General features: G+C 49.7%; 1 protein-coding gene across 2 annotated transcripts; it reads right to left on the reverse strand.

Annotated features, from left to right (window-relative positions):
• Positions 1-1203: 1203 nt before the first annotated feature.
• LOC138388419 (cytochrome P450 4F2-like) lies at positions 1204-17468 on the reverse strand. Of its 2 annotated transcripts, XM_069476598.1 has the most exons (14): positions 17357-17468; positions 16752-16950; positions 15853-15933; positions 14875-15019; positions 12790-12843; positions 12570-12697; positions 10249-10370; positions 9389-9659; positions 8572-8638; positions 8272-8401; positions 3382-3515; positions 3208-3272; positions 2945-3027; positions 1204-2498 (listed from the first exon to the last, which is right to left on the reverse strand). In XM_069476598.1, exons 1-14 carry the CDS (start codon positions 17461-17463, stop codon positions 2321-2323), a joined length of 1764 nt encoding a protein of 587 aa, XP_069332699.1. In that variant the 5' UTR covers positions 17464-17468; the 3' UTR covers positions 1204-2320. The 2 variants fall into 2 exon arrangements, with proteins under 2 accessions (XP_069332699.1, XP_069332707.1); XM_069476606.1 differs by lacking the exon at positions 15853-15933 and having other exon boundaries at positions 1205-2498.
• Positions 17469-24879: the final 7411 nt, after the last annotated feature.

A 24879-nucleotide genomic window follows, 5' to 3' on the forward strand; every position in this document is an offset into this window, starting at 1 on the left:
GATCTTTGTTTTTCTTCTATTTATGTGGCGTATTACATTTATAGATTTGAGTATGTTGAACCACCTCTGCATCTCTGGGATGAAGCCCACTTGGTCATGATGTATTATTTTCTTGATAAGCACCTGAATTTGACTTGCTAGGATTTTATTGAGAATTTTTGCGTGTATATTCATAAGGGATATTGGTCTGTAGTTTTCCATTTTTGTTGCGTCCTTTCCTGGTTTTGGTATTAGAGTTATGTTGGTTTCATAAAATGTGTTGGGGAGGATTCCGTCTTTCTCAATGTTGTGGAATAACTTTTGTAGGATAGGCACCAGTTCTTTATAGGTGTGGTAAAATTCAGGTGTGAAACCATCTAGTCCTGGGCTTTTCTTTTTGGGGAGGTTTGTTATTGCTGTTTTGATTTCAGTTCTTGATATTGGTCTGTTCAGGAATTCTATTTCTTCCTGGTTGAGCCTAGGGAGGTTGTGTGTTTCTAAAAATTTGTCCATTTCCTCCACACTTTCCAATTTGTGTGCATAAAGGTTTTTGTAGAATTCATAGATGATATCTTGTATCTCTGTGGCATCAGTTGTAATTTCTCCTTTCATGTTCCTGATGAGAGATTTTTCTTTTCTGGTCTTAGTTAGTTTAACCAAAGGCATTTCAATTTTGTTTCTCTTTTCAAAGAACCAACTTTTTGTTTTATTAGTCTCCCATATAGTTTTCCTGTTGTCCATTTCATTTAGTTCTGATATGATCTTATTAATTTCTCTCCTTCTGCTGGGTTTGGAGTTTGTCTGTTCTTTTTTCTCCAGCTCTTTGAGTCTATTCATTAGATTGTCTATTTGTAAATTTTCTGTCTTTTTGATATAGGCATTTATGAAAATAAACTTTCCTCTCAGGACTGCTTTAGCTATGTCCCACAGGTTTTGATAACTTGTGTCTACTTTGTCATTTAGTTAAAAGAATCTTTTGATTTCTGTCTTGATTTCCTCATTTATGAAATGATCATTCAGGAGAAGTTTGTTTAGCTTCCACGACTTTGAGTAGAAATGAGAATTTCTGTTAGGGTTGATTTCTACTTTTATTCCACTGTGATCTGAGAAGATGCATGGTATAATTTCCATTTTTTAAAATTTTTTAAGACATGCTTTGTGTCCTAGGATATGGTCAGTCTTAGAGAATGTCCCCTGAGCTGAAGAGAAGAACATATGTTCAGTGGATTTTGTATAGAATATCCTGTAAATGTCAGTAAGGCAAGGCACACTCTTAAAAGTCATGGCAGGAACAACTACCTTGAAAGGCAGCATGCTTCAACAGACTTTCTGAGAGAGGCAGTGATAAGGCCACATTTATTGAGCATTAACTGTGCACCAGTCACAGTTCTGAGTCCTTTGTATTTATTTGGTCCTCAGGACAATCACAAGTTAGGTAGTGTTGCTGTCCTCATTATATGGTTGAGGAAATGGAGGCACAGGAGGGACATTAACTTGCCTCAGTCACACAGCAGAGCCAAGACTTGAGCCCATGCAGTCAGGCTCCAGATCCCATGCTTTTGGGGTTGGTATTTGTGTCCACTGGTCTGGCTTTGAATCTCAGCACTCAAAGGGGATGGCGCTGACCCGTACCCCACCCCAAGATGGGCCCGGGAGGCCTGTGATGGGAACGAAGGAGGAACCAGAGGTGAGAGGGTGGGGAGGAGCTCCTGAGTGGGCTCAGCCAGTGTGTGTTGTCCAGGCTGCCCGGGCAGCATCAGGGGCCCAGAAGAGGAAAGGGAGGGGCTCCCTGAAGGTAGGGGAAGGGGTCACGGATGGGACCACCTGGGAGGGGCAGACACAGGGGTGGGACGTTGACAAGAGCAGGAAGGGAACCAACAATCTCAGAGAGGCTGCCAGTGTGGAAGGTGTAGGCCCTGTGTTCTGGGCTGGTTAGGGGGCTCTGTCTTGTGGGGGTGCACCTGCAGCCCAAACTAAGAGATCTGCCCCTATTGTTTTTCTCGCTGACTGAGAGCCTCAATATTGCCTGTTACATCTGTCCTCAACTCAGGTACTTCTCCTTCTCAAACACCTCCCATGGCTCCCTGTAGCCCACAGGGGAAAGTCCATACTTGGGCTCTGAGACAACCTGGCATCCGCCTGAGGGCCTTGTGGTCAGCCAGAGAGGCAGTCACGTTTTGGGGCTCAGAACCACCAGCCCTACCCTAACCCACCCAGGCACACGCCCTGGATCCCCACAGTCCCCAAGGGCTCCCTGCCGTCTGTCGACCAGGCTCAGGCAGAGGTGGCAGCTCAGTGTGATTCCCAGAAATCTGCAAAGGTAAGTGGATGGGTTGAGGGGTCACTGTGTGTCCGCCTCCAGTGGCTCCACTCTCAGCCAAAGGCCGCCTTCGGCTCGCATGATCAGCTCTGGCTTCCTGCGCGGCTTCGTGTGGTCAGGCAGGAGGCGGAAGCGCAGCAGAGTGAGCGCCAGGACCACCTTCATCTCGGTCATGGCGAAGGTCTGCCCGATGCAGTTCCTGGAGGCCGAGGTGGGGACTCTGAGTTTGCCCAGGACAAGCATCCTGGCCCCACTGCACCTGGAACCTGGCCCGAGAGGCCCCTGCCCCCACCCAGATCAGCTTGAGGAGCAGAGAGAGGAGCTAAGTGTACCCGGGATCCCTCCCCCAACCACACACACACACACACACACACAGTGTGGGCTTGCATAACCCCTGAGCCTGGCCCAGACTGCAGCCCTCAACTCACAACAGCAGAAAAGGGGAATGGAGTGCTGGGCACACCACGGTACCTTCACAGCTACCCCATTCTATGGACCTTTGGCCTTAACCTTGGGAGAGGGAAGGGAAGGAGAGCTGAAATTATAACGATCTGCAACTTCCCTTCCCCGACCTTTTCTCACGGTCATGCCCAAACGCCCCGCACCCATCACTGCGTCCCTGCCTGGGACACACACCACCCTTACCTGGGCCCTGCAGAGAAGGGAATAAAAGCCAGAGGTGACCGCTGCTTGACGTTTTCTGGGTCGAAGCGGGAGGGGTCATACACCTGGGGGCGAGAGGGAGACAGGCTTGCTGGGTGGGTCTCCCAGGACAGCCAGCCTTGGAGAGACAGATGAGAGTGTCTGGTAGTGGGGGAGAGAGGAGATCTCGGATTTCCCTGTTGAAGCCCCGCCCCCTCCTCTAGGACCCCCGGAATGGGCAAAAATGGTACAGGGGCAGTCAGCACCTCAGGGTCTGGCCACACAGCTGGGTTGTGATGGGTTCCAAAAATACTGATGATGCAGATGACACCTGGACGAGAGGAGGGAGCAGTCAGGACAAGGTCCCACTGCCTGATGGGCCCCTCTTCTGCCCCAGGAGCCTCCTTCCCCCACCCCCCCACCCCCGCCATTGTGGGTGCCTTTGGGGATGACCCGGCCATCTGGGAGCACAATGTCCTGGGTGCAGCATCGGGAGATCATTGGGGCTGGAGGATGCAGGCGCAGGCTCTCCTTAATGCACATGGTCAGGAAGGGTAGCTGTGCCAGGTCGTCCCTAAGGAAACACCCCCCCCCCCAACCCAACAATTATCCAGGGAGCAAAGAGAGAAACAGAATCCTCCAGGTGCTGTGTTTCCCAATGAGAACTTTTCTCCTTATAAGAAATTAAGCTCCACGGGAACTGAATATTTGAGAATTATAAAAGCAGAAAAAATTAGAAGAGCAGAGAATTAGAAAAGTACCATAGGAAATTTAGCCAGGTATTTTTAACAGATAGTTCTGAGGAAAACACAGCATCCAAAAGCCAACTGTAAAAAGTTAACAAATTTGCAGAAAAATATTTTTTTATGGCAAGAAAGCAAAAGTGTAATACAAATGAATAAGAAACAAAATACACAGGTCCAATGTTTTGCTCTTATTTATGAATGTACTAGAGATACTAGCAAATGCAATTAGACAAGAAAAAAGTAGCATAACAATTTGAAATGTTGGGGTAAATGTATCATTTTGGCAGGTAGTGATTTTATATTTAGAAAACACAAGCGATTCCATTGGATAACTTTTATAAACATTGAAGATCCAGTAAGTGGGCTGAATTCTTTGCCCACTTCTTTTCCAGTGCCTATTTAAAATGTTAGGACCTGATACACTTAAGTGGCTCAAAATTTGAAAACTCTATATAACCTCAGCCACCTGTATGGCCCAATACCACCTCACAGGTTCCCTGGGTTATTAATTTTTAATGTGTCCATCCAAAGCTACTTTTTAAGCATCTTTAAGAAATTATACAGTAGCATGCTATATAACTATACTGTAGTTATCATGCTATGGTACTATACATACTACTGTGTATCTTTTCTTATTCAACATTATATCATTCTCTTCTTGTCTATCTCCTAGGACTTGTGTCAAAATAGGGTTATTTCTACTCAGGAGCTATGAAATAAATTCCCCATGGTTTCAATTAGAGCTTTTAAGACTCTTCCTTTAAAAAAAATATTAAATATGTGACTTATGTGGACATTTCCAGATAGCTTCCCAGTTTTCCAAGTGCTTTTATTAAATGACCCATATTTTTCCTGTTGATACTAGACACCATTTTTAGTATTTACTATGTTAATTGGGTGCAAAATCTATATGCCTAAATCATTAGTTTCTTTATGTAGAAATAACAAACAGTTGGAAAAGATAATACAAGAAAAGATGCTAATAACATTAATATAAAATACCTGGATTAAGCTTAAGAAACATGAAATCTCTATATTCCAGATAAACTGATAAGTTTTCTTCAATCCAATTAAAAGATACACTTCACTATAGCAACAAAAGTGTCCAAGGGTTGGTTTAACAAACATGCATAAGATCTCTAAGCAAATATTTTAAAATCTGTTAAAAGACTAAAGATTATTTGAATAGGTGAATATCCATTTCATACTATGAGAGAGGATGTGTCAATATTATGAAGTTATGTTTCCCACAAATCAATCATGTATTGAACTCAACCAATGAAATATATATATTCAAGTCAGATTAAAGTCTATCTGACTTTTTAGAACTTGATAAACTTACTGTAAAATTTTTCTGGAAGAATAAAGATCATGAAGAGGTAGGTCAATTTGAAAATAAAATATTAAAGAGGGGGAAGTTATTCTACCAGAGAGTAAGACCTATTATAAAGTCACAGTAATAAAAAGTGTGGCACTGCTGCAAAAACAGCAGAATGGACCCATGGAACAGAGAGAGACAGCCGCGTAAATAAGTGAAAACTTCGCATCTGGTAAAAGAAGTCCCACAGCTCCCTAGGAAATGGATGGGTAGTCTGTTTGTAAAGTAAAATGTAGACAAATTTGGTTTTATAAAAATTAACCAAAATACCCCTCCAAATCAAAAGGCAATCTTTTGCAACACAAGACAGAAAAAAGATTAATTCTGATACACATGCCTATAAGTAAATATGAAAAAGAAATGAACCCAAAGAAAAAGAGCAAAACATGTAAGATGACCACTTCTGTACAGTGAAAACAAATGACTTATCAACACGTGCAAGGGATGGTCAATCTCATTGTTATTTAAAGGAATGTCCATTTAAAGAAGAAATATAAAGATTGACAAAGATTTAAAATAAATACAAAAATAGTATTGTTGAAGTTATGGCAAAGCTGGTGCCATCAAACTCAGGTAATAGGAATGGCTTTGCAATCATTAAAATTGTGCATTACAGTGGTCTTTGATTCACCAATTGCACATCTTGGAATCTTTTCTTCAGAGGTGCTCCCACTTTATGCAGTGGTCACTGTACACACATGCTGACTGCACCATGTTTAATTTAGCAAAAGGCTAGAAACAATGCAAGTATACATCAGTGGGAAGATGTTTAGATAAATCATGGTACATCTGCAAAATAGACTATTATACAGCTACACCAAAGGAAGAAACGAGGATCAGGAGTTCTATTGCACTGCAGACTAGGAGGTAAATCAGTACAGGGACTGGGAAGCTTATTGGTGATACCTATTATAAATGCAAATATTTACTTAGGAGTCTTCAACGTGAGGGTGAGCTGAATAAAATATGGAATGTTACGCAGCTTCAGCAAAAAATAGCCATAAGACACACTGTTGAGGGGATAAAACCAAGTTGCACACACACACACACACACACACACATATCAAAAGGTAGAAACTATATGAATATATAAGGAGATGACTTATAGCTAGGTAGATGGATAGATAAACAGATAGATGATGAATTGATATCTCTAGACACCCCTGGGGAGAAAGGGAGGAGATTCAGGGCGGTGGGAGGAATGTCAACAATAACCCTAGTCTTCTTTGTAATGTCTCATTTAGTACAAGAAGAACTTGTTCTCATTTGTTTTTGTAATTCAAAGCTCATTTTTCATGTGACATATATACAAAGTGGAATGCTACTCAGCATTCAAAACGAAAGAAATTCTATCATTTGTGACGCCATGGGTCAACCTGGAGGCCATTATGCCAAGTGAAATAAACCAGGCATGAGGAGACAAATACCATGTGATCTCACTTACCTGTGCGACCTAAAATAGATAACATAGATACCATAGAAACAGAGAAGAGAATGGTTGTTACCAGAGGAGGGAGAGAGGAAAGGAACGGGAAGATGTTGATGAAAGGGTACAAGTTTCAGTAAGATGGGAGGAATACATTTTTGAGATCTACTGCATAGCATGATGATGATAGTTAACAATAATGTATTGTGTTTTTCAAAATTGCTAAGAGAGTACATTTCAAATGTTCCCACCACAAGAATGAAAAGTATATGAGTGGACAGATACGTTCATTAGCTGAATTCTATTCTTCCATATTGTACACATATATCATAATATCACATTATAGTACATAAATATATAAAACCAAAATGTGTCAAATAAAATAAAAAAAAAATTTAAAAATCAACTAATTTTCCAAAGCTCATTATTTTGAGAAAAAGAAACAACCTCACAGTATATTGTTAATGGGCAGACCTGTGTCGGTCTTAGATACTCCCATTTGTACAGAAGAGGAGAGTGTGTGTTCACATAAATGTGGGCATCAGGTTAGCCATTTTCTGGAAGGACACACAGGAAACCATTGGCCATAGTCACTACTAGGGTGCGGCTTAAGAAGTAAGCATATTTCTATCATAAACTCTTCTGGACACTTATATTTTTTACCAAGTGAATAATTTTTCCTGAAATCCTGGTTTTAAATGCACGAAAATGTTTCTTTGCCTCACAGAAAATGCTGTGCTGAGCAAAGCCTTGGAGGGGAGGACACCACCTCCAAACACCTGTCTAGCCCAATGCTTCCATTGTATGCCCCCATCCTGGCCTGGTTCAGACCTCAGAACTTCCCCCCTGAACCCTCATCCACAGCGTGTCCCCTCCAATCTCCTGTCCACACTAGCCCTAGAAAGATCTTTCTGGTACCCAGATCTGACCTCTCCCTCCCCTGCTCAACCATCACCCCTGGCTCCCCATTACCCTTGGGGTAAAGTTGACCACTAAAACTCCTCTCTCCCTCTGTCTCTGTCTCGTCTCTCCTCACACCTTTGCCCAGCCTGTCTCCTTGACCTTGAGCACTGTTTCCCAGTTGCACCCAAATATCTACTGACCATCATTCAGGGACTCAGCTGAGACAATTTTTTAACCCCCAGTCCTGTTTCTCTTACTCTCAACTCTATTCATGCTCCTGTGGGCTGGGAGTGTCCTCATGTGGGACTGTTCCCCCAGCAGACTGGGAGAACCTCAAAGGCTGGGTCCTTCCCAGGTCTCCAGAGCACAAAAAAGTGCTGGGCACAGAACTGGGGTGGGAAGGTAGCGCGGGAGTGTTTGCTACATGGAGGCTGGGTGGACGAGTGACACAGGTGTTCTGGACAGGAGGTGGGTGACTTTTACCTCTGGGTCTCCTTTGGGAATCCCTGGCCTGGACAGTCGGGTAGGAATTAGGGCACAGAGGAGCAAACACTCAGTGAGTGAAGCTGTTTAAAGGAATGGTGTTTCATGGAGAAAAGAATGGGAGTGGAGACGAAGTTCGTTAATGAACATGTGCTAAGTGGCGTCATGAGCTCTCATACATCGTTACCAATTCTCTCAGCAACCCCAGTCTTTCTGTCCCCAAAACCTGCAATCTTTCCCCTGATAGCCAACTGGGTCCCAAGTCCTGTCTCTGGATCTTTCCTATTACCACTAAGAAATACTGGTAGAATCAATAAATACAACTTTTCTCCTCCCCACCTGCCAGCAGAGCTGATGAGGGGCTCAGGAACAGGCCATGAGGACCTGCACTCACCATTCAATCTCTGTAGGCTCGCGGTCCCTCAGCAGCTCTCGCACCTCCTGCCGGCAGCGCTCCTGGTATTCTGGGTGCCTTGCAAGGTTGTACAGGACCCAGGAGAGACCACTGGCCGTGGTGTCATGGCCTGAGTGGCAAGAAGGTTGACCTGGGTCTCTGAGCTGCTTCAGCACCAGAGGGGTGGACAGCGCCCTTGCATGGAGGCCCTCAGGGAGGATGGGAGGGATGGAGTGATCAGGGTCCACCCACTGCATCCCTGGGATGGAGAGACCCATGTCCCCACACTGGGACTCTCACCACCAAACATGAAGGTATCAGCCTCCGCTCTTATGTCCTCATCTGACAACTGCTTTCCATCTTCATCCTGGGGAAAAAACAAAACCACCCAAATCATACTAGCTCTGAGACTCCTGGGTCTAACATGAGACAATTTCTGAAGATGCATTCTCCTTCCAGAAACCTAAACCCACCCTGCACTCCTAGATCTCCCTGGACACCATTGCCAGAGCCCTCGCCTGATGGGCTTCCTCCATCACTGCCTGGCCTCCTCTTTTATCCCTGGTGGAAGGAATCAGTGATCCATGAACATTTTCATGTTTCTGTATAATGAGGATTTTTGGGGAAAAAGTTGCTGGCATCCTAGGTTTCAGGATGTTTAAAGGACAATTTGCCTTGGAGCTTAGAAATTAAGTGTTGCTCCAAAGATATTTGCTCACATTCAAGGGTAGTAAACACAGAGAATGCTATCTCCCCTGAAGGCATTTGGCTTATAAACCCATACTCATTGCCTTCTCACTGGGGAGTAGTTTATACTCCAGAACAAAGGTCTCTCTCTCTCTGTCTCTGGAAGGATGAAGGCACAGATGTGCCAGCTGTTCTCTATGAGCTCCAAGGTTCATAATGTGCGGGCCCCTCTACTGTGGTGCAAATTCTGGTGCACTTACAGGTGAAAACTTTTAATTGCCCTAGCAGGAATTAGGGAATGGGTCCCTTCTTGACTCAAATAATTTCCATGCTCCCCAGTGTCCACTGGATCAAGTCCAAGTTCTTGGATTTGACATTTGACATGAAGCTCCCCATTCTATCTCTGGAGTTCAGATCCCAGGAAGCCCACCTTGCTCAGCAGGAGAACATCGATGAAGTCCAAAGTCTTGGTCTTGGCTTTGGCCTTGAGGAAGTCATCAACATCCTGATTGGGGAGGGTGCGGCGTCGCTCCTGGATGACGGCATCTGTGAAGTCGTGCACCAGGCGGCAGGCCTTGCGGAAGCGCTGCCCATCGCAGGTGAGATAGTACAGGAAGTCCACGTACAAGAGGATGTTCTGGCTCCTTTTTTCTATGAGGGCGCTGAGCTGCAGGATGGTGGCAATATATTCACTGGGCTTCCTGCAGGATCAGGGAATGCGGAGGAAATAACTTAACACACCTGAAACCCAGGAGCATTTCCCACCAGCAGCCAGGATCTACCTCCCATCAGGAAACGGAGTCTCCAGAAACAGATGGACCCACAGATACACAGACGGCATCAGCCATGAGACTTGACTCTCCAAACCCTCTTCTCTGCCTGCATCCACCTCTGTCAGCTGCCCGGGTGCCACTAGGCAGCCAGAGCATAGCTTGGCATCATGCCCCTCCTCTACTCTGTCTCCTGCCCAGTATCCAGGCCTGCACCTTCTCTTTCCCAAAACCGTGCACACAGCTCAGATGTTATCAGATTCCACCTGGTCTTGGCCCAGCCCCCACCCTAGCCTCCTGCACACAAAGTCACCTCTACTGTGTGCTGCACATGCTCTACTCATCCTAGCCTCCCTGCCTTCACTCGAACATTTCTACCTATTCTTTCCGGCCCTTCACAGCCCAGCTGTGACGTACCTGCTCCAGAACGGCTCTTGTGGTTGTTGTCCTCAGTCCTCCCTCCCCTACTTACCCCCTTGGGTCCACAGCTCAAGATCCCACGCCCTGGGCAAGGACTCACTCCTGACAATTGCTGTCAAAGCTGAAGATGCATTTCTGCAGACTGTCCAAGGTCATGAGGCTGATATGCTCAAACATGTCCAGACGGGCACTGCCCTCTGAGGCCAGGCGCTGCCACTTGGCCTGCAGAGAAGGTCACAGAGCTGGGGCTGGGCCTTGGCTCTTTGGAGCCCCTCCCCAACCCTGAACATCAGGATGGACACATTCAGAACCAGCCTCTTGGTCCTCTGCCCCAGGTACCCATCTCCAGGGAGGACCTGGCTTGGGTGAAAGCAGAAGCTTTTACTATTAGCAGATGAAGATCCCATGGCTGGGAACAAGAGACCCGAGTTCACGTTTCAGCTCTGCATCCTGTGCTCTGTGTGCCCTTGGGCAGCTCAGTGCCTGCCCTTAGGTCCCACCTGTCAAATCGTCAGTAACAGTTAAGATGTCCTGATTTGGTGCCAGATAAATGAGGTTAGAATCCCTGCTCCACCACCCCAGGACTTACTACATGGGTAGACTTGGGCAAGCTCTCTAATCTTTCTGGCCATCAGTTTCCTCATCTGTAATAGGGTGAAAAGAAATGCTAACTCACAGGAGCATTAAAATTAAATCGTACAATTTATATCATGGAATTGGCAAATCGGCACAAGGAATCATTTCTGTCACATAGTGAGTGCTCAAAAATATTGGTTTTCCTCATCTTTATTATTATAAATTGACTGCAAAAATATCCCTGTGTTGGTAGAAGTAGTCTTCCGTGGGCCCTGAGCATCCTTGCTGGGGACGCCAAGAATGCAAGGCCCCGATGTTCTTAACCTGGGTCATTGCTCAACCTTGTGATTGCAGAGAAGAACCTTGAGGGATAAGGTAATGATTCCCCCGGACACATTTTAGGCTTACTCCTGTTTGCTATAAAATCAGGTTCCCTAAGCCTAGTGCCCCTTCCCTGTAATGCAATAGACTCCGGGAACAGGCATCGATAGAATCCCTCCTGTGTCCCCCACAAGGGATTTGGGTGGCTTGGAAAAAGGAGGCAAACCAAGAGGAAGCACGTGCTATTGTGCCGTGAGTAGTCAACTGCCCTTTGTCTCTGACCCTGGAGTCTCATGTCTTGTGGCAAAATCCATGGAACAGTAACACGCTAACTTATAACCTTGCAAGTAAGGAAGAAAACCCTAGGCAGTTCAAAAAATCCATATCCCACCTGGAAACCATTCTTCTAAGTGAATTATCAGAAGAATGGAAAAGCAAACACCACATGTACTCACCATTAAATTGGAACTAATCGATCAACACTTATGTGCACGTATGGAAATAATATTCATCAGATTCAGAAATCCAGTGGGTGGAAGGGGGCAGCGGGTGATGGGTAAGTCCACACCCAACGGGTACAGTGCACGCTATCTGGGTGATGGACACACTTACAACTTTGACTCAGATGTTACTAAAGCAATTTTTCTAACCAAAATGTTTGTACCCCTGTAGTAATCTGAAATAAAAATACAAAATACATACAAAAATCTGTAACCCCAATTTTCCACTTCTCCCTCTGCCTACACCGTTTTCAGTGTGATTTTTCAGCAACTTCCATTAAGAGATGAAGCCTATTTTACCCACCACCCTTTGATTTTGTGCTGGACCTTTGACTTTTTTTTTTGGCCAACATGATGTGCAGAAAATGGACCTAATAATTCTAACAAGCTCCAAGAGGCATTGCAGCCTCCTCTCACTCCTTGGAGCCCTGTCCCTGCCATGTGAACAACCCTGGGATCCCTTCTGGAGGGAGAGACTCGCATGAGGAAAGTCCAGCTGTCCCAGCTGAGGCCATCCTAGATCAGCCTGACGCCGGCCAAGCCCCACACAGGTGAGAGACGGAGCCAGGATCAGCAAAGCTGCCACCTGACCCGCGCAGCTGATCACACACCCCGAGTGACCCCTTCCACATCCACAAGAACCAGCCCACTATCCTGTAGACTTGTTAGCAATCATAACCACGTTGATTAAACCAATGAGTTTGGAAGTGGTTTGTGTGCAGCAGTAGCTGCTATGTAATCTTCCTCATTTCTCTTTTGAGCTCACAGGAATTCTGTGAGAGAAACATAGAAACCGACACTGTCTGAGCACCTACTATGTGCCAGGGACAGGACTCCGTTACATCATCTTGACCGCCTTTTAAGTAGGGATTATTATTCCCATTTTACAGATGAGGAAGCCAAGGCCCAGAGAGGAAGAGCAATGACCCTAAGCCTCCCAGCAGAGCCAAAACTCCAGATCAGACCTGTCTGTGGTCCCTCTACCCCAAGGCTCTGGCCAGGACCCCAGGGTCAAGGGACTTACGTGCATTATGTTCACGCTGTCATTGAAAATCTTCACGTAGGGCTTCAGGATGTTGAAATGGAAGGCGGGCGTCAGCATGCGACGGTGGCGGCTCCACTTGTCACCACCGCTCAGCAGGAGCCCCTCCCCTAGTAGGGCAGCCAAGGGCAGTGAGCAAAGGCAGCACCTTCTCCTGGCCCCACAAGGCTGTCCCCAGTCCCATTCACCTGAAGTTACTCACCCAGCCAGGGCTTCATGAACCTGGAGAAAACGTTGTCCTTCAGTGCAATGGTGGCTGACATGAATGAGGACAATCAGGGACATGGAGGGGGAGGGGAGGGGCTTGAGATGGGGGTGGAGGGGCTTGCACTTCCCCCTCCAAGCCCAGCACAGCAGGAAGGGGCCAAGGGCGGACAGAGCAGAGGGGATGGGGGAAGGGAGGGATCCCCAGACCAGGCTGCAGCAGACACTAGAGCAACACACAGCCTAACACGGCACAGCGCACCCCATCATGCCTTGACATGGCTCCTACATGGTTCAACATGTCTGCAGGACCCGAACATAGCTCAACACCCTACAAAACACCTTCCTAAGAACCTAGGACACCCTGTCTGCCCCAGAACTCTCTGACGTCTCCTGACAGGGATCTCAGACGTGTGACCTGACCCCGATGTGTCAACAGGTCCCGACACAGCCACAGCACACATGACAAACCCTAAATGACACAACATGGTCTGAATTTGACCCGAAATGGTCTGACATGAGCTCAGCATGCCCCATGGTTGGACCCCAGATAGGATTTAAATATTAATAGAATCTTTTTAATATCCCAGGTGTGGACCGGGTGTGACCCAGACCGTGCCCCAGGTGTGATGACCTGAATGTACTTAAGGCCTGTCTCGGTCCACACAGGGACCCTGGGACCCGGCCCTCAGACCAGCCCCAAATATGGCCCCTATGTGACAAACAGGAGAAAAGGAACGTCTCAAATAACATTTCAGACAAGAACCAGATAGGCCCCAACATGTTCCAAGTGACCTTGGCTACAGCTGAGCCCCAGACGTGGTGATCTCCATGATTCCAGGTGTAAACCAGGTGTAAGCAGGTGTAACATGTACCAGGTCCCACCTGGCCCCAGGCGTAAATATACACGTGACAAGATGTGTCCATACAGCAGACGTCACACAGACGTACCCAGACTACGGCAGACAGGACCAGAGGTCAGAGGTCAGACAGGTCAGTCCAGGGGAGACAGAGGCAGTGGCATCTCCACCACAGCCCCTCCTGTCTGCACTCGGGTCCCAGGGCCAGCTGGAGCAGCAGAGAGACCCCAGCAGTGGGCGAGCTGCGGCCAGTGCAAGGTCTGTCTGAGCGAAGAGCACGGGCTTGGTGCGGGGGGTGGAAGATGCGGACGCCCTGACAGCCGCCCTCTCCGGACTTTATGGTCAATAGATTTTTCTTTGCTGACACCACATGAGGTTGCGTTTCCATCACTCACAACTGAAAGAGACGTCAGAAGCCAGAGAGAGACCCAGGGACCTGCCCCGAGTCACTCAGCATTTTAGCGTCAGAGCCATAGTCCCTGTGGGATGCTGCCGGTTTCCCGGCTCAGCCTCGGCTGTCCAAGGAAGGGAGGGCAGAGAGCGAGGGAAGGGCACCAGGCTGCAGTGGGGTCTCCTTGGAGATTCCTGGGGCCTGCAGCAGCAGAGCAGTGAACTCAGGGCAGACGAGCCACCGGGTGGGGCAGAAGAGCTGACCCACAGGGGTGGCACTCATGCAAGCAGCCCAGGTCCTGCACCAGCGGCCAGCTCTCCTTGTTGTCCTGGGCTTGGGCACATGCAAGGCTGGCACCAGGCCTGGCAGGGAGCCTGCAATACTAATGGTGCCCACGGCATCACTCTTCCTCCACTTAAAAAATTCCTCCTCATCAATCCAGACCCAGCTCCAGCAACTCCTCCTACAGGAAGCCTTCCTGCCTGCACTAGCAGAAACTTAGTTCTCACTGAGCTGTCAGAGTTCATCTTCCTCTGGTCCATTCCTGACCACACGAAGTTGGGGAGTTCCCCCAGGACAAGGCCTTGAACTGAGAGGCCTCCTGGGGCCCCAGTGGTGCCCAGGACACCAGGGCAGGGAGCAGACGGCAGTGCAGGGAGGAGACACTGAGGTGTGGGTGGGTGAGTACAGGAAGGGGAGAGGAAGGTGCCTGAGGGAGAAGAGGGAAGGAGGGGCTGGGGTCTTGCAGGGGCCACAGAGGAACTTGGGGGACAAGGGGCTGGAAGCCCTTGGATGTGCCACGGCGCCCACCACCACTAGCTCCGCATGGTACCTGAGGCGTTCAGGACAGGTCGGATGATGTCGGGGTGGCACAAAGTGATGCCGGGGAGGATGGGGCCCAGCCAGAACTTAAAGCCCTGGGGGTAGGTGGCCACCAGCTGAGTCACGTCCCTCAAACCCTCCTCTGTGGGGGTGACCTGCAAGCAAGGCAGAGTTGTCACCTGTAATGGTTAAATTTAGATGCCAACGTGACTGGGCTAAGGGATGCCCAGATAGCTGGTAAATACAATTTCTGCGTGTGTCAGCGAGGGTGTTTGCAGAAGGGATGAGGAGTGGAATGGGTAAACTGAGGAAGGAAGATCCGCCCTCCCCAGTGCAGGCGGCACCATCCAACCCACTGAGGGCTCAGAGAGAACAAAAAGGCGGAGGAGGGGACTTGGCTCTGTCTTCCGGAGCTGGGACATCCGCCTTCTCTGCCCGTGGACATCAGAACTGCAGCTGCTCAGGCCTCTGGACGCGGACTGAATGACAGCTCAGCGCCCTGGGTCTCCAGCCTGCAGACGGCACAGGGTGGGGCCTCTCAGCCTCCACAGTCACGTGAGCCAGTTCTCATAGTAAATCCCCTCTTGTCTGTCTAGACCTACACCCAGATCTGTGTGCCCTGCGATTCTGTGTCTCTGCAGAACACTGACTAATCCACGTCCCCAGGAGTGGCCACCGCAGGTCCCCCATGCAGCCTCTGGAGGTGGCACAGCCTCTGCAGTGAACGGCATGTCTGGATCCTGCCCAGATGGAGGGAATCTCTGCTTCCTCCTGCTCCTTCTCTCCTGGGGCTTCTCCAAACGCCACAGGTGCCCCCCAGGGCAGAGGGAGAGGACACGCTGTCTGCCCACACAGGGGCAGAGGAAGGGTTTTCTTGTCCTGGGAGTGGTTCTGGCCTGGGGGCAGCCATATGGCGATGTCCCCACCGAGGGGGCTGTGGGCAGCAGTGTGACCTCAGGACGTGTCCCTAAGGCAGGTTTCCACATGCCTTCATGTCCTGGCTGGTGCACGCGGGCTTCAGTTCCTCCTCTGGAGAAGGGTCTGCACCCTCGGGACCTTCCAGCCTCAGCTGACCTCGGGGAGCAGACGGGAGCTCTCACTGTCCATCACGACAGTGGCTCCCACCTGTGAGCATCTCTGTCCGTCAATCTCTGTGCATGGTGTGTGCTGTGCGCCCTCCCACTGAGCCTAAGGACACGCCCATGGCCCTGCCATCACAAATGAACAGACTGGGGCCAAGTCCCCCAAAGGACAGAGCAGGTCCAAGTCAGAGGCCAAGGTGTGGGAGGGGGTTAGGGAAGGCTCCTGAGAGGGGAAGGGAGGGGCCAGCTTTCATGCAGGCTGCACAGCAGGGCCCGTGGGGACATCTCAGTGGGGAAGAGCAGGTAAGAGGAAGCTGCCCAGGAAGGGCAGGGGTGGCACACTGTCCCCACCTGTCTTCTGGGCCAGCGGTGCCCCTGTGTGTTTGGGGGGTGGGGGAGTCACAGCCCAGAGAGGGGCAGACACAGGACATGGGCCAGGCAGGGAGCAGACCCCGGATGGTGCCCCTCAGGAGGCCTCAAGTCCCGCAGTGGAGAATTGGGGACACCGGGGGTCCCCGCTCTGTGCAACCCTCCCCGGGAGCCCTTACGGTGCACCAGTGTGGGAAGACAGGCAGGAAAAGGATGCTGAGCAGGCTGGGCTGGGAGGACAAGGAGGGGACAGAGGCCTGGGACGGCACAGCAGAGCAGTGAGGCAGTGAGCAGAAGAGTGAGTGAGCCGCCGCCCTCGCTTCTCTGCCGTCCCAGCCCCCAGCCCACCTCCACCCCTGGCTCCCTGAGCCCCTTCCCGGCCCTGGGGACGTCCACCCACCCTGACACCCCAGTCCTGTCCTGCTGCCACACTCACCAGGCCCAGGTGACCCCAGAACCAGCTCCGTGTCGGGGGCTGCAGGAAACAGCGGAGGCGGCTGCAGGTGCCATAGAAGGCGTAGGTCCAGGCCAGGACACGGGCCAGGAGCCAGGAGGCCCCGACCAGCAGCAGCAGCAGCCACGGGGAGGTGGCCACCGGCCCCAGGCCCAGCCAGGACAGGCTCAGCTGTGGCATCCTGCAGGGCAGACGGGTGCAGGGGGAGTTCCTGAGGCCCAGGGGAGGGAAGGGGGCTCCAGGGCCAGTGCAGAGGGGCAGGGGCGGGAGGGATCACAGATGGGGACGCAGGGGCTGAGAGCAAGGAGGGAGACCCAGGGACCCCAGGGGAAGAGGCAGATGAGAGGTGAAGAAAAGGAAGAATATGAAGAGGAGGAGGGGGAGGAGGAAGAGGAGGGGGAAGAGGAAGAGAGAGAGGCTGATGACAGTCAGAAAGCCCCAGCCTGAATCACAGGGAGACTGCCGGGGGCTCGGTTTCCAGGAAACCACCATTCCCAGGGCCACATCCCTGGAGCCGCCCCAGCTTGGGCAGCCCCTCCCCATCCCGGGCCAGGACCCCCCCAGGGCCACCACCCCCATCCTGGCACCTTCTCTCAGGAACAGCTTGTCCACACAACCTCCTCGTCCCCCTGCTGGGCGGTCTTTGCCCCTGGGCCCTGATAATGGCGGCTGCAGCCGGGCTGGGCTGGGCCATGCCAGGGCAGGTGTCCAATACATGGCGCGGGGGAAGCAGCTGTGTGCAGAGGAATCAGCTCGGGAGGACACAGCACCTCCCCCACTGAGGTGTGGGGGTGAGTCAGGGGCGATCAAAGGTGACTCAGAGCCTCCAGGTTTACACACCAGGGTGTGGCAGACAAAAGCATGAACTAGAGAATTCAGGTGCCAGGCGATCAGGGCCAGGCCAACCCTTGTCCCGATCATCTCCTGAGCTCCTGTCCCAGTGAGGGCCTAGAGGAGAACATGCGCCATTTCTCGGTGCTGATTAGGAGGCTTAGAGATGAAAGCCCAGGGGCCCAGACTGCGCAGTCTGGCAGGAGTTCAAATCCCTCCTGGAGGCAGCCCAGGCCCTGGGCTGAGCCATGACTGCTAGGAACAGAAACAAACAATCCAGTTTGCGATTATTCCAGTCAGAGTCTAGGGATAAAGAGCCCAGCTGCTGGCCGGTCGTGGTGGCTCATGCCTGTAATTGTAGCACTTTGGGAAGCCGAGGCAGGAGGATCATTTGAGGTCAGGAGTCGGAGATCAGCCTGAGCGAGAGTGAGATTCTGTCTCTACTAAAAATAGAAAACATTAGCTGAACACTGTGGCTCACCCCTGTAGTCCCAGCTACTTGGGACACTGTGGCAGGAGGATCGTTTGAGCCCAGGAGTTTGAAGTTGCAGTGAGCTAGACTGATGCCACTGCACTCCAGCCTGCACTGCAGAGAGAGACCCTGTCTTTTAAAAAAAAAAAAGAGCCCACCTGCAAGGGCAAACCTAGAGGCTGGGCTCAGTGTCCAAGGATAGAGGGGAGGAACTGGGGTTGAGGCTGAGAGGGGCCGTGAGCACACGGGGTCCACGCAGTGAGGGCAGAGCCAGGGGACCCTGAGTGGAGTCCTCGTGCTGCCCTGCCCTTGCTCTGAGTTTGGACAGTGGCAGCCGTCCGGGGCTCAGTCTTCCCATCTGGGAAATGGGATATCAGATGAGGTCCTAGTTGGGAGACAGGATGGGTCTACAGAGTTGGGAGCCCCAAAAAGAGAAAGTGAAGGGAATGCTGGCAAGTGGCCCTTGAGCTACTGTGGGCCAGGGCTCTGCTCTGTGCAAGAGACTGTGAAGTCCTTCTACTGTGTGCTCTATGTAAAGTGCACCCACTGTGTGTTCTACGTAAAGTGCACCCACTGTGTGCTCTACATAAAGTGCATCCACTGTATGCCGGGTACTCTACAGAAAGCAAATTTACTCTGAGCACAGTACTTTATATAACATGTACCTACTGTGTGCCGGATGGTCTATGTAAAGCATGCCTACTGTGTCGGATGCTCTACGTAGGACATGTCTACTCTGTGTCTTGTGACCCACATAAAGTGCACCCACTGTGTGCCAAGGACGCTACATAAATCCTGTCTGCTGTGTGCCAGGTGCTTTACATAAAACATGCCTACTATGTGTGCCGGCTGCTCTACATAAAGTAAGCCCACTGTGTGCCAGGTACTCTACAGAAAGGGTGCCTTCTTTGTGTCAGATGCTCACCTGCATCACAATGCACGGTGCATTTCCACCCCGCTCCCCTCAACTCTCTGGCAGAGCTCTGGACATTGATGGAGAGACCCAAGCAATGGCCTCCAGAAGAGGGAAGATGCCCATTTAACAGAAGAGCAAACTGAGGTTCAGAGAGGGCGAGTCTCTAGCCCAAGTTGCAGAGCTCATAGGAACTGAGGTCTGTCAGACCCTCAAGCCTACAACCTTTCCCTCTGCCAAGCTACTCTGCTCCCATTCATTGGGCACAATGCCATACGAATCCAGGGACACCTATAGTAGTGGAACATCAGTCAATGTGGTGCCCCAGAGGGGAAATGTCTTGAGGCCCTTGTATCACCACCTGCCTCCTCCTCCCACACCCAGGATGCTCCACCCAACAGACCTAGTGCAATCCCCACGCTTGGCTCTCCCTGAATTCTGATCAGAATTGCTCCATGGGCGGTCTCAGGTGAGGGAGGGCCTGAAGGGGGGGCTCCTAGCAGAGCTGCCGAGCAGGAGGGCGGGAAAAGACAGTCCTGACGCTGGCGGCATGTTAGGGGGACTCCAACCTCCCTCTGTCCCCGTCCAGCTCAATCAGCCAGAGGATTTGGGCAGCTGGTCCCTGTGCCCCCTACTCGGGTGGTGGGGTGTGCCCCCTCCTGAATCTCCTCCTGCTGCAGCTGGGAAGACCTCACCTGCTGGCAGGTTCATGCTCTTCAGGGTCTGGGGGCAAATCCGGAGTATGACAAACCAGGCAGTCCTGGAGATACAGAAGAAAGAGCCCCGAGTGGCCAGAGAGGCTCAGCTCACTGCAAGACCTACTATGTGCCTAGGCTGGGCAGGCAGCCTACAGCAGGAATGGCGGCCACCACCCTTCGCCAACACAAGTCACTGAGCCTATTTTAAGCCCTTTAATTATATTCACCATTGTTATTTCCATTTTACAAATGAGGAATAGAGTCTGGAAAATATTTGTGTGACTACCCACAGTCACAAAGCTGGTGGAGCCAGGCTGTGCCCCAGACCACCCAGCCTCACCTTGGCACCCTTCACCACTGGGCAGCGCTCATTTGTGTCTGTAAACGGCCATTCCAGCAGAACTCACCGCTCAGGACTGTGGTGATGATTAAAAGAGACAAAGACAGAGCAAGGGCCTAGTAAATGCTACTCGTTGTTATTGATGCTGCTACTGTTGCTGTGTGAGCTGGATATGGGGCTCGGACTGGACCCTGCAGGGGTCAGAGGTGTCAACCCTGCACTGTCTTGAAGAAGGGCCCTACAGGTCCAGCCTGTTCTCACCGTCTGGTCCCTTTGGCCGTCCATAATGACTCGGGGAGCACCCTCCTGGGCATGGGGAGCCTTGGCCTGAATCCAGAAGAGTTTTCCATGGAGAAGTAGCAACAGGAGCCCTTGAACACCTGCCAGGTGTTGAGCAGTGCTCACAGCTGGATTCTTGGGGAGGACTTCTGCTGTTTTGGCAGCTGGTGGCTGGTCAGTGCATGGATTCTACCTCCTACCCAATGAAGAGATGAGCCGTGGACCACCAAGCTACTGCATCCCTGACAGTCTCTGCTTGTATGCGCCCCAGGACAGAGAGCTCACCACGCACGCACACACACACACACACACACGCACGGTCTACTCCTTTAAAGAGCATTAGAAGGTAGGTCTTCTATGGCAGTGGCCTCAAACATAACCAGTGGTAACACTGATGAGGCGGGGTTTGTTTAAAATGCACCTTCCTTGCTGTATGTTCGCATGTCAAGAGAGGCGAGATATGATACCAGGTAAGACCGTGAAGTGCAGAACCTCATGTATAGTCTGCGACATTTTCTCACAAGTGGGTGGAAAGTGAATTAATGGATAAGCTCCTAGTTGTTATATTTGTGTCAATATTCCCTAGCATGAATATTTTAGCTTAGACTACAGCTATTAATATACATATAGGTATTTACATGTTTACACATTTCACTGGTGATATTTTCCCCTTTTTAAAAAGTAATCCCTGCGGGTCTCTACTCTGCGGGACCCTGCATGACACTGAGGACTTGGACTCTGAGCACCAGGAGTGCATGGGATGCACCTGAGCTGGCTGGCGCCCCTGCAGCCATAGAGGCCAAGGAATCCTGGGGTGGTCACTGTCCCTGGTGCTGATGGAGGAATAGCCTCTCCCGTTCCCTCTGCTGTCCCCTCACTACCTGTGTGGTCCTCCAGACACCTGGAGATGCTATCAGGGCCCAGAGGGGGTGCTTTAGGGGCTTTGGGGAGGTGTCCACTGATTCCCCCACTCACACTCACTTTTACTGCTCAGCAAAGGTAGGAAGCACCTACTGCAAAAATTTCAGTGTCTCTTCTGGTGCCTGGCATCTGCCAGGGCCAATTCTACTGCCTGTGTCTCCCTTTCAGGGAACTTTTTACACCTGAGTCCAAACAAGAGCTTGACCAGAAGCCCCAAATGGCTCTGAGGTTTGCACCTGTTCCCCGTGGGCATAGCATTTCCTTCATTTGGGGACGTGGCAGCCTGGTGGTGCTGATGCACCAATTAGTGGTCATTCCATGTGGCCCCATGTTGAGTTCAGGGCTCTGGCATACAGATGTACCAACAACCACCTTGGTATGAATCCATGTGAGCCTGTTGGACTTTGTGTATTCATATTATTCAGGTGTCATCTGTGATCTGCTGTGGTCTGCAGTGTCCAATGAGGGCAAGGTTGACGACAGGAATTGTTTTACCTGTTGGCCTCCGGTGTGGTCACCCACAAGACAACTCCTGGCTCTGCACCATTTATCATCCCACCCTCCATAGGTGGCCACATCTCTCTCCTCCAAGTGTTTTTGACACCATTTCTATGCAGTTTCAGTGGATCCTTCTAGGACATGTACTCTCTTGCCTCCAATGGATGTGAGGAATTGCTGTTGGTTCAGCTTTTGGCTCCCCCAGATGAGGAACAAGATGTTCTTTTCACAGTGATGGGACCTTTCTTGTAATGACACTCACAGAGCCTCACCTGTGCTTCTTGCTGGTGCTCATGTATAAAGACCAACACTCATGGCCAAGAAACATATGAAAAAAGCTCAACATCTCTAATCATCATGGAAATGCAACTCAAAACCGCAATGAGCTATCACTTAACTCCAATGAGAACGGCCTTTATAAAAAAAAAATCCCCAAACAATAAATGTTGGCATGGATACAGAGATATAGGAACGCTCATACACTGCTGGTGGGACTGCAAACTAGTGCAACCTGTATGGAAGGTAATATGGACATACCTCAAAGAGCTACACGTAGTGCCGCTGGGTCTGTAGTGGAGATCACAGTTGGCAGGCCTGGTATGAGGGGCTCCAGTGGATCTTACCTAGGGCCTGGGTGGACTGGACTGTTTCCAGGAACTTTGTCTGTGGAGCTGGTGCCAGGATGAGGATATGCTTCAGTGTCTTCAGATAGTTCTCTATTGCCAGGTGCACTATGGGTGTGGCTTCCTGCAGGCCGTTGGGAGGGCTGTTGAATCACTGGGTTGGCGGGGAGGGGGAGGGAGTCCTGGTGCAGGCCACACTGCCATGTTCCAGAGCTGAGTGTGGCTGGAATGGAGTCAAGGATGTGGTTTAGGGTCTACAGCTGACACCAAGATCTTCAGGCCTCTCTCTGGAGCCACAGACAGGTGTTGTCTCCAGGCAGGTGCCAGGGTGGGCACGCCTGCTCTCAGACCACACTTGAGAGGGGCTGACCGGAGCCGATGCATAGGGCAGTTTTGAGATCCATGATCAGACTGAGGTCAGTGAGTCAGCCTGCAGTGGCGCCGCCAGACATGCCTCCCGAGGGTTCCTGGGTGGGAAAAATGCCTCTCAATTTGTAGCCGAGAAAGGCCAGAACTGAGATTAAGGGGCTTTTGAGGATCCCCTGTGGGTCAGAGGTTGGCAGTCCTGCCAGCGGGGCTTATCTCCTGGTAAAACTCTAGCCAGGAAGAACTGCTCCAGGACTACAGGTGGGAGGGGCAGGATCCAAGCTTTAGGGATGTTTTAGGATTTGCTGTGAGACTAAGGCTGGGAAGCTCAACTCAGTGGCATTAGTGCTTGAGACTTCCGGCAATTCTCTGTGCAGACGGGATTGCGCCAAGACCACAGTCAGCAGAGGCTGAAGCTGGGGTTGAGGGCCCCTTCAGAATCTGCTGTGGGATGGAGGCCTACAAACCCGTAGGTGACACAGATGGGTGAGTGGCCCTCTGGGTCCCTGCGTGATCAGTACTAATTTGGGACCACAGCTCACTGGAGATAGAGCCAAGTCACTGGGTAATTTTCAGGTCCACTGCTGAGGTCAATGTCAGCGAGCCTGTCTGCTGAGGCACCAGTCACCTGTGATTCCTCCTAGACCCCTTGGTGGATGATTTTGGAAGAAGGATCAAGGCCAGTTGGGGCTACAGCTAAGCCTTTCATGAAATAGGGCCTTTTCCAGATCTTGAGCCAGGACCAAGATCAGCTCGTCTGCCCCACGGGTGTGGGTCTGCCATCTCAAAACAGCCCTTCTAGGTCTTGGGCACCTTTGAGTTTTACAACCTCCTACCTGATCCCAAGGCTCCCACAGAGGCCCTTGGGTCCATGGCTGGCTGCGAGATTATCGCTGTCGCGGGGCAATCTGAGCTGACGGTGGAACCCTACGCCACCATCCTGCTGATATCACCCTTCTAGAAGTCTTGAGGTCAGACAATATACGTTCTCCAACTTTGTTCTCCTTTATAAAAATAGCTTTGGCTTTCCTAGGCTGTTTCCATCTGTATATAAATGTTACAGTAGTTTTAGAATCGGCTCATCGATTTCTATAAATAAAGCATTCTGTAATTGGGGATTGTGTTGAATCTAAAGATTGGTTTGGGGATAAAGGACATTTGAACAATATGGAATGTGACAATCAATGAACATGGTTATCTTTCCATTTGTTTAGAGTTTACCATGTTTTCTGAACAATGTTCTATAGTTTTCAGTGTCAAGTTATGCACCGATTTCATTAAATTTATTCCATGGTGTTTTGTTTTTTATGATGCCATTATCAATGTTACCAACTTTACATTTTCATTTTCAAATTGTTCATTGCTAGTATAACCAACAAACAATTGGATTGATTTTTGTGTAACGGCCTTGCACCTCTGACTATGCCAAATTTATTCATGATTTCAATTAGCTGTGTGTTGATTCTTTCAGATTTTCCATAATGACAATTGTGTTATCTGTGAATAAACAATATTTTGACTCCTGTCCTAAAAATGTATATATAAACTTTACAGTGCTTTAGTTTTGGTGTTCACCACTTCTCCTTCTATATTGCTACCCAATATTTCCATTCTGTGTTTTATATATACAAGTAGAAACCATTATTTGTTTCTTTATCTACGATCATTGCCTGAATTTGCCTGCATTTTTACCATTTTTAAATGTTTTGCTTGAATTTCAGAATATCGTTCTGGAACATTTTCCTTCTCGTGGTTCATCTTTTAGAACTTCTGTTGGTGGTAACTTCCTCAATTTTTATTTTCCTGCAAATGTTTTCATTTTATGTTTGTTCTTAAGTACAATTGAGTTAGACTGTTTCTATCAATATCCTTTAGCTATTATTTCACTATGTTTTGGCCTATTCACTGTTCTTATTGAGATTTTGCTTTCTCATCCATATAATATGTTCATCTAATCTTTGAAAACTACTTATTCTGGCAACCAAAGACATGCAAATTAACACAATGAAGGACTTTAAAAAAAAACCTGTGAAGTTATTTATAAATAAAAATGATCACTTCCATTCCTGGCATGATGGCATTGAAATTGAGAGTCTCACACACTGCAAGTTGATGCAACATTTTCCAGATAGAAATTAGGTCATATATAGCAAGACTCATGGAGATTTT

Source organism: Eulemur rufifrons, chromosome 2 (assembly GCF_041146395.1).
Source record: "Eulemur rufifrons isolate Redbay chromosome 2, OSU_ERuf_1, whole genome shotgun sequence".
NCBI lineage: Eukaryota > Metazoa > Chordata > Mammalia > Primates > Lemuridae > Eulemur > Eulemur rufifrons.

Excerpts from the sequence above, each read along its gene's own strand:
- LOC138388419 (XM_069476598.1), bottom strand. The coding sequence starts at position 17,463 with ATGGCCCAGCCCAGCCCGGCTGCAGCCGCCATTATCAGGGCCCAGGGG. Across the intron at positions 16,951-17,356 it reads CAAGCTGTTCCTGAGAGAAG|GATGCCACAGCTGAGCCTGT; the intron begins GTGCCAGGATGG and ends TCTGCCCTGCAG. Across the intron at positions 12,844-14,874 it reads ACCTGTCCTGAACGCCTCAG|CCACCATTGCACTGAAGGAC; the intron begins GTACCATGCGGA and ends CATTCATGTCAG.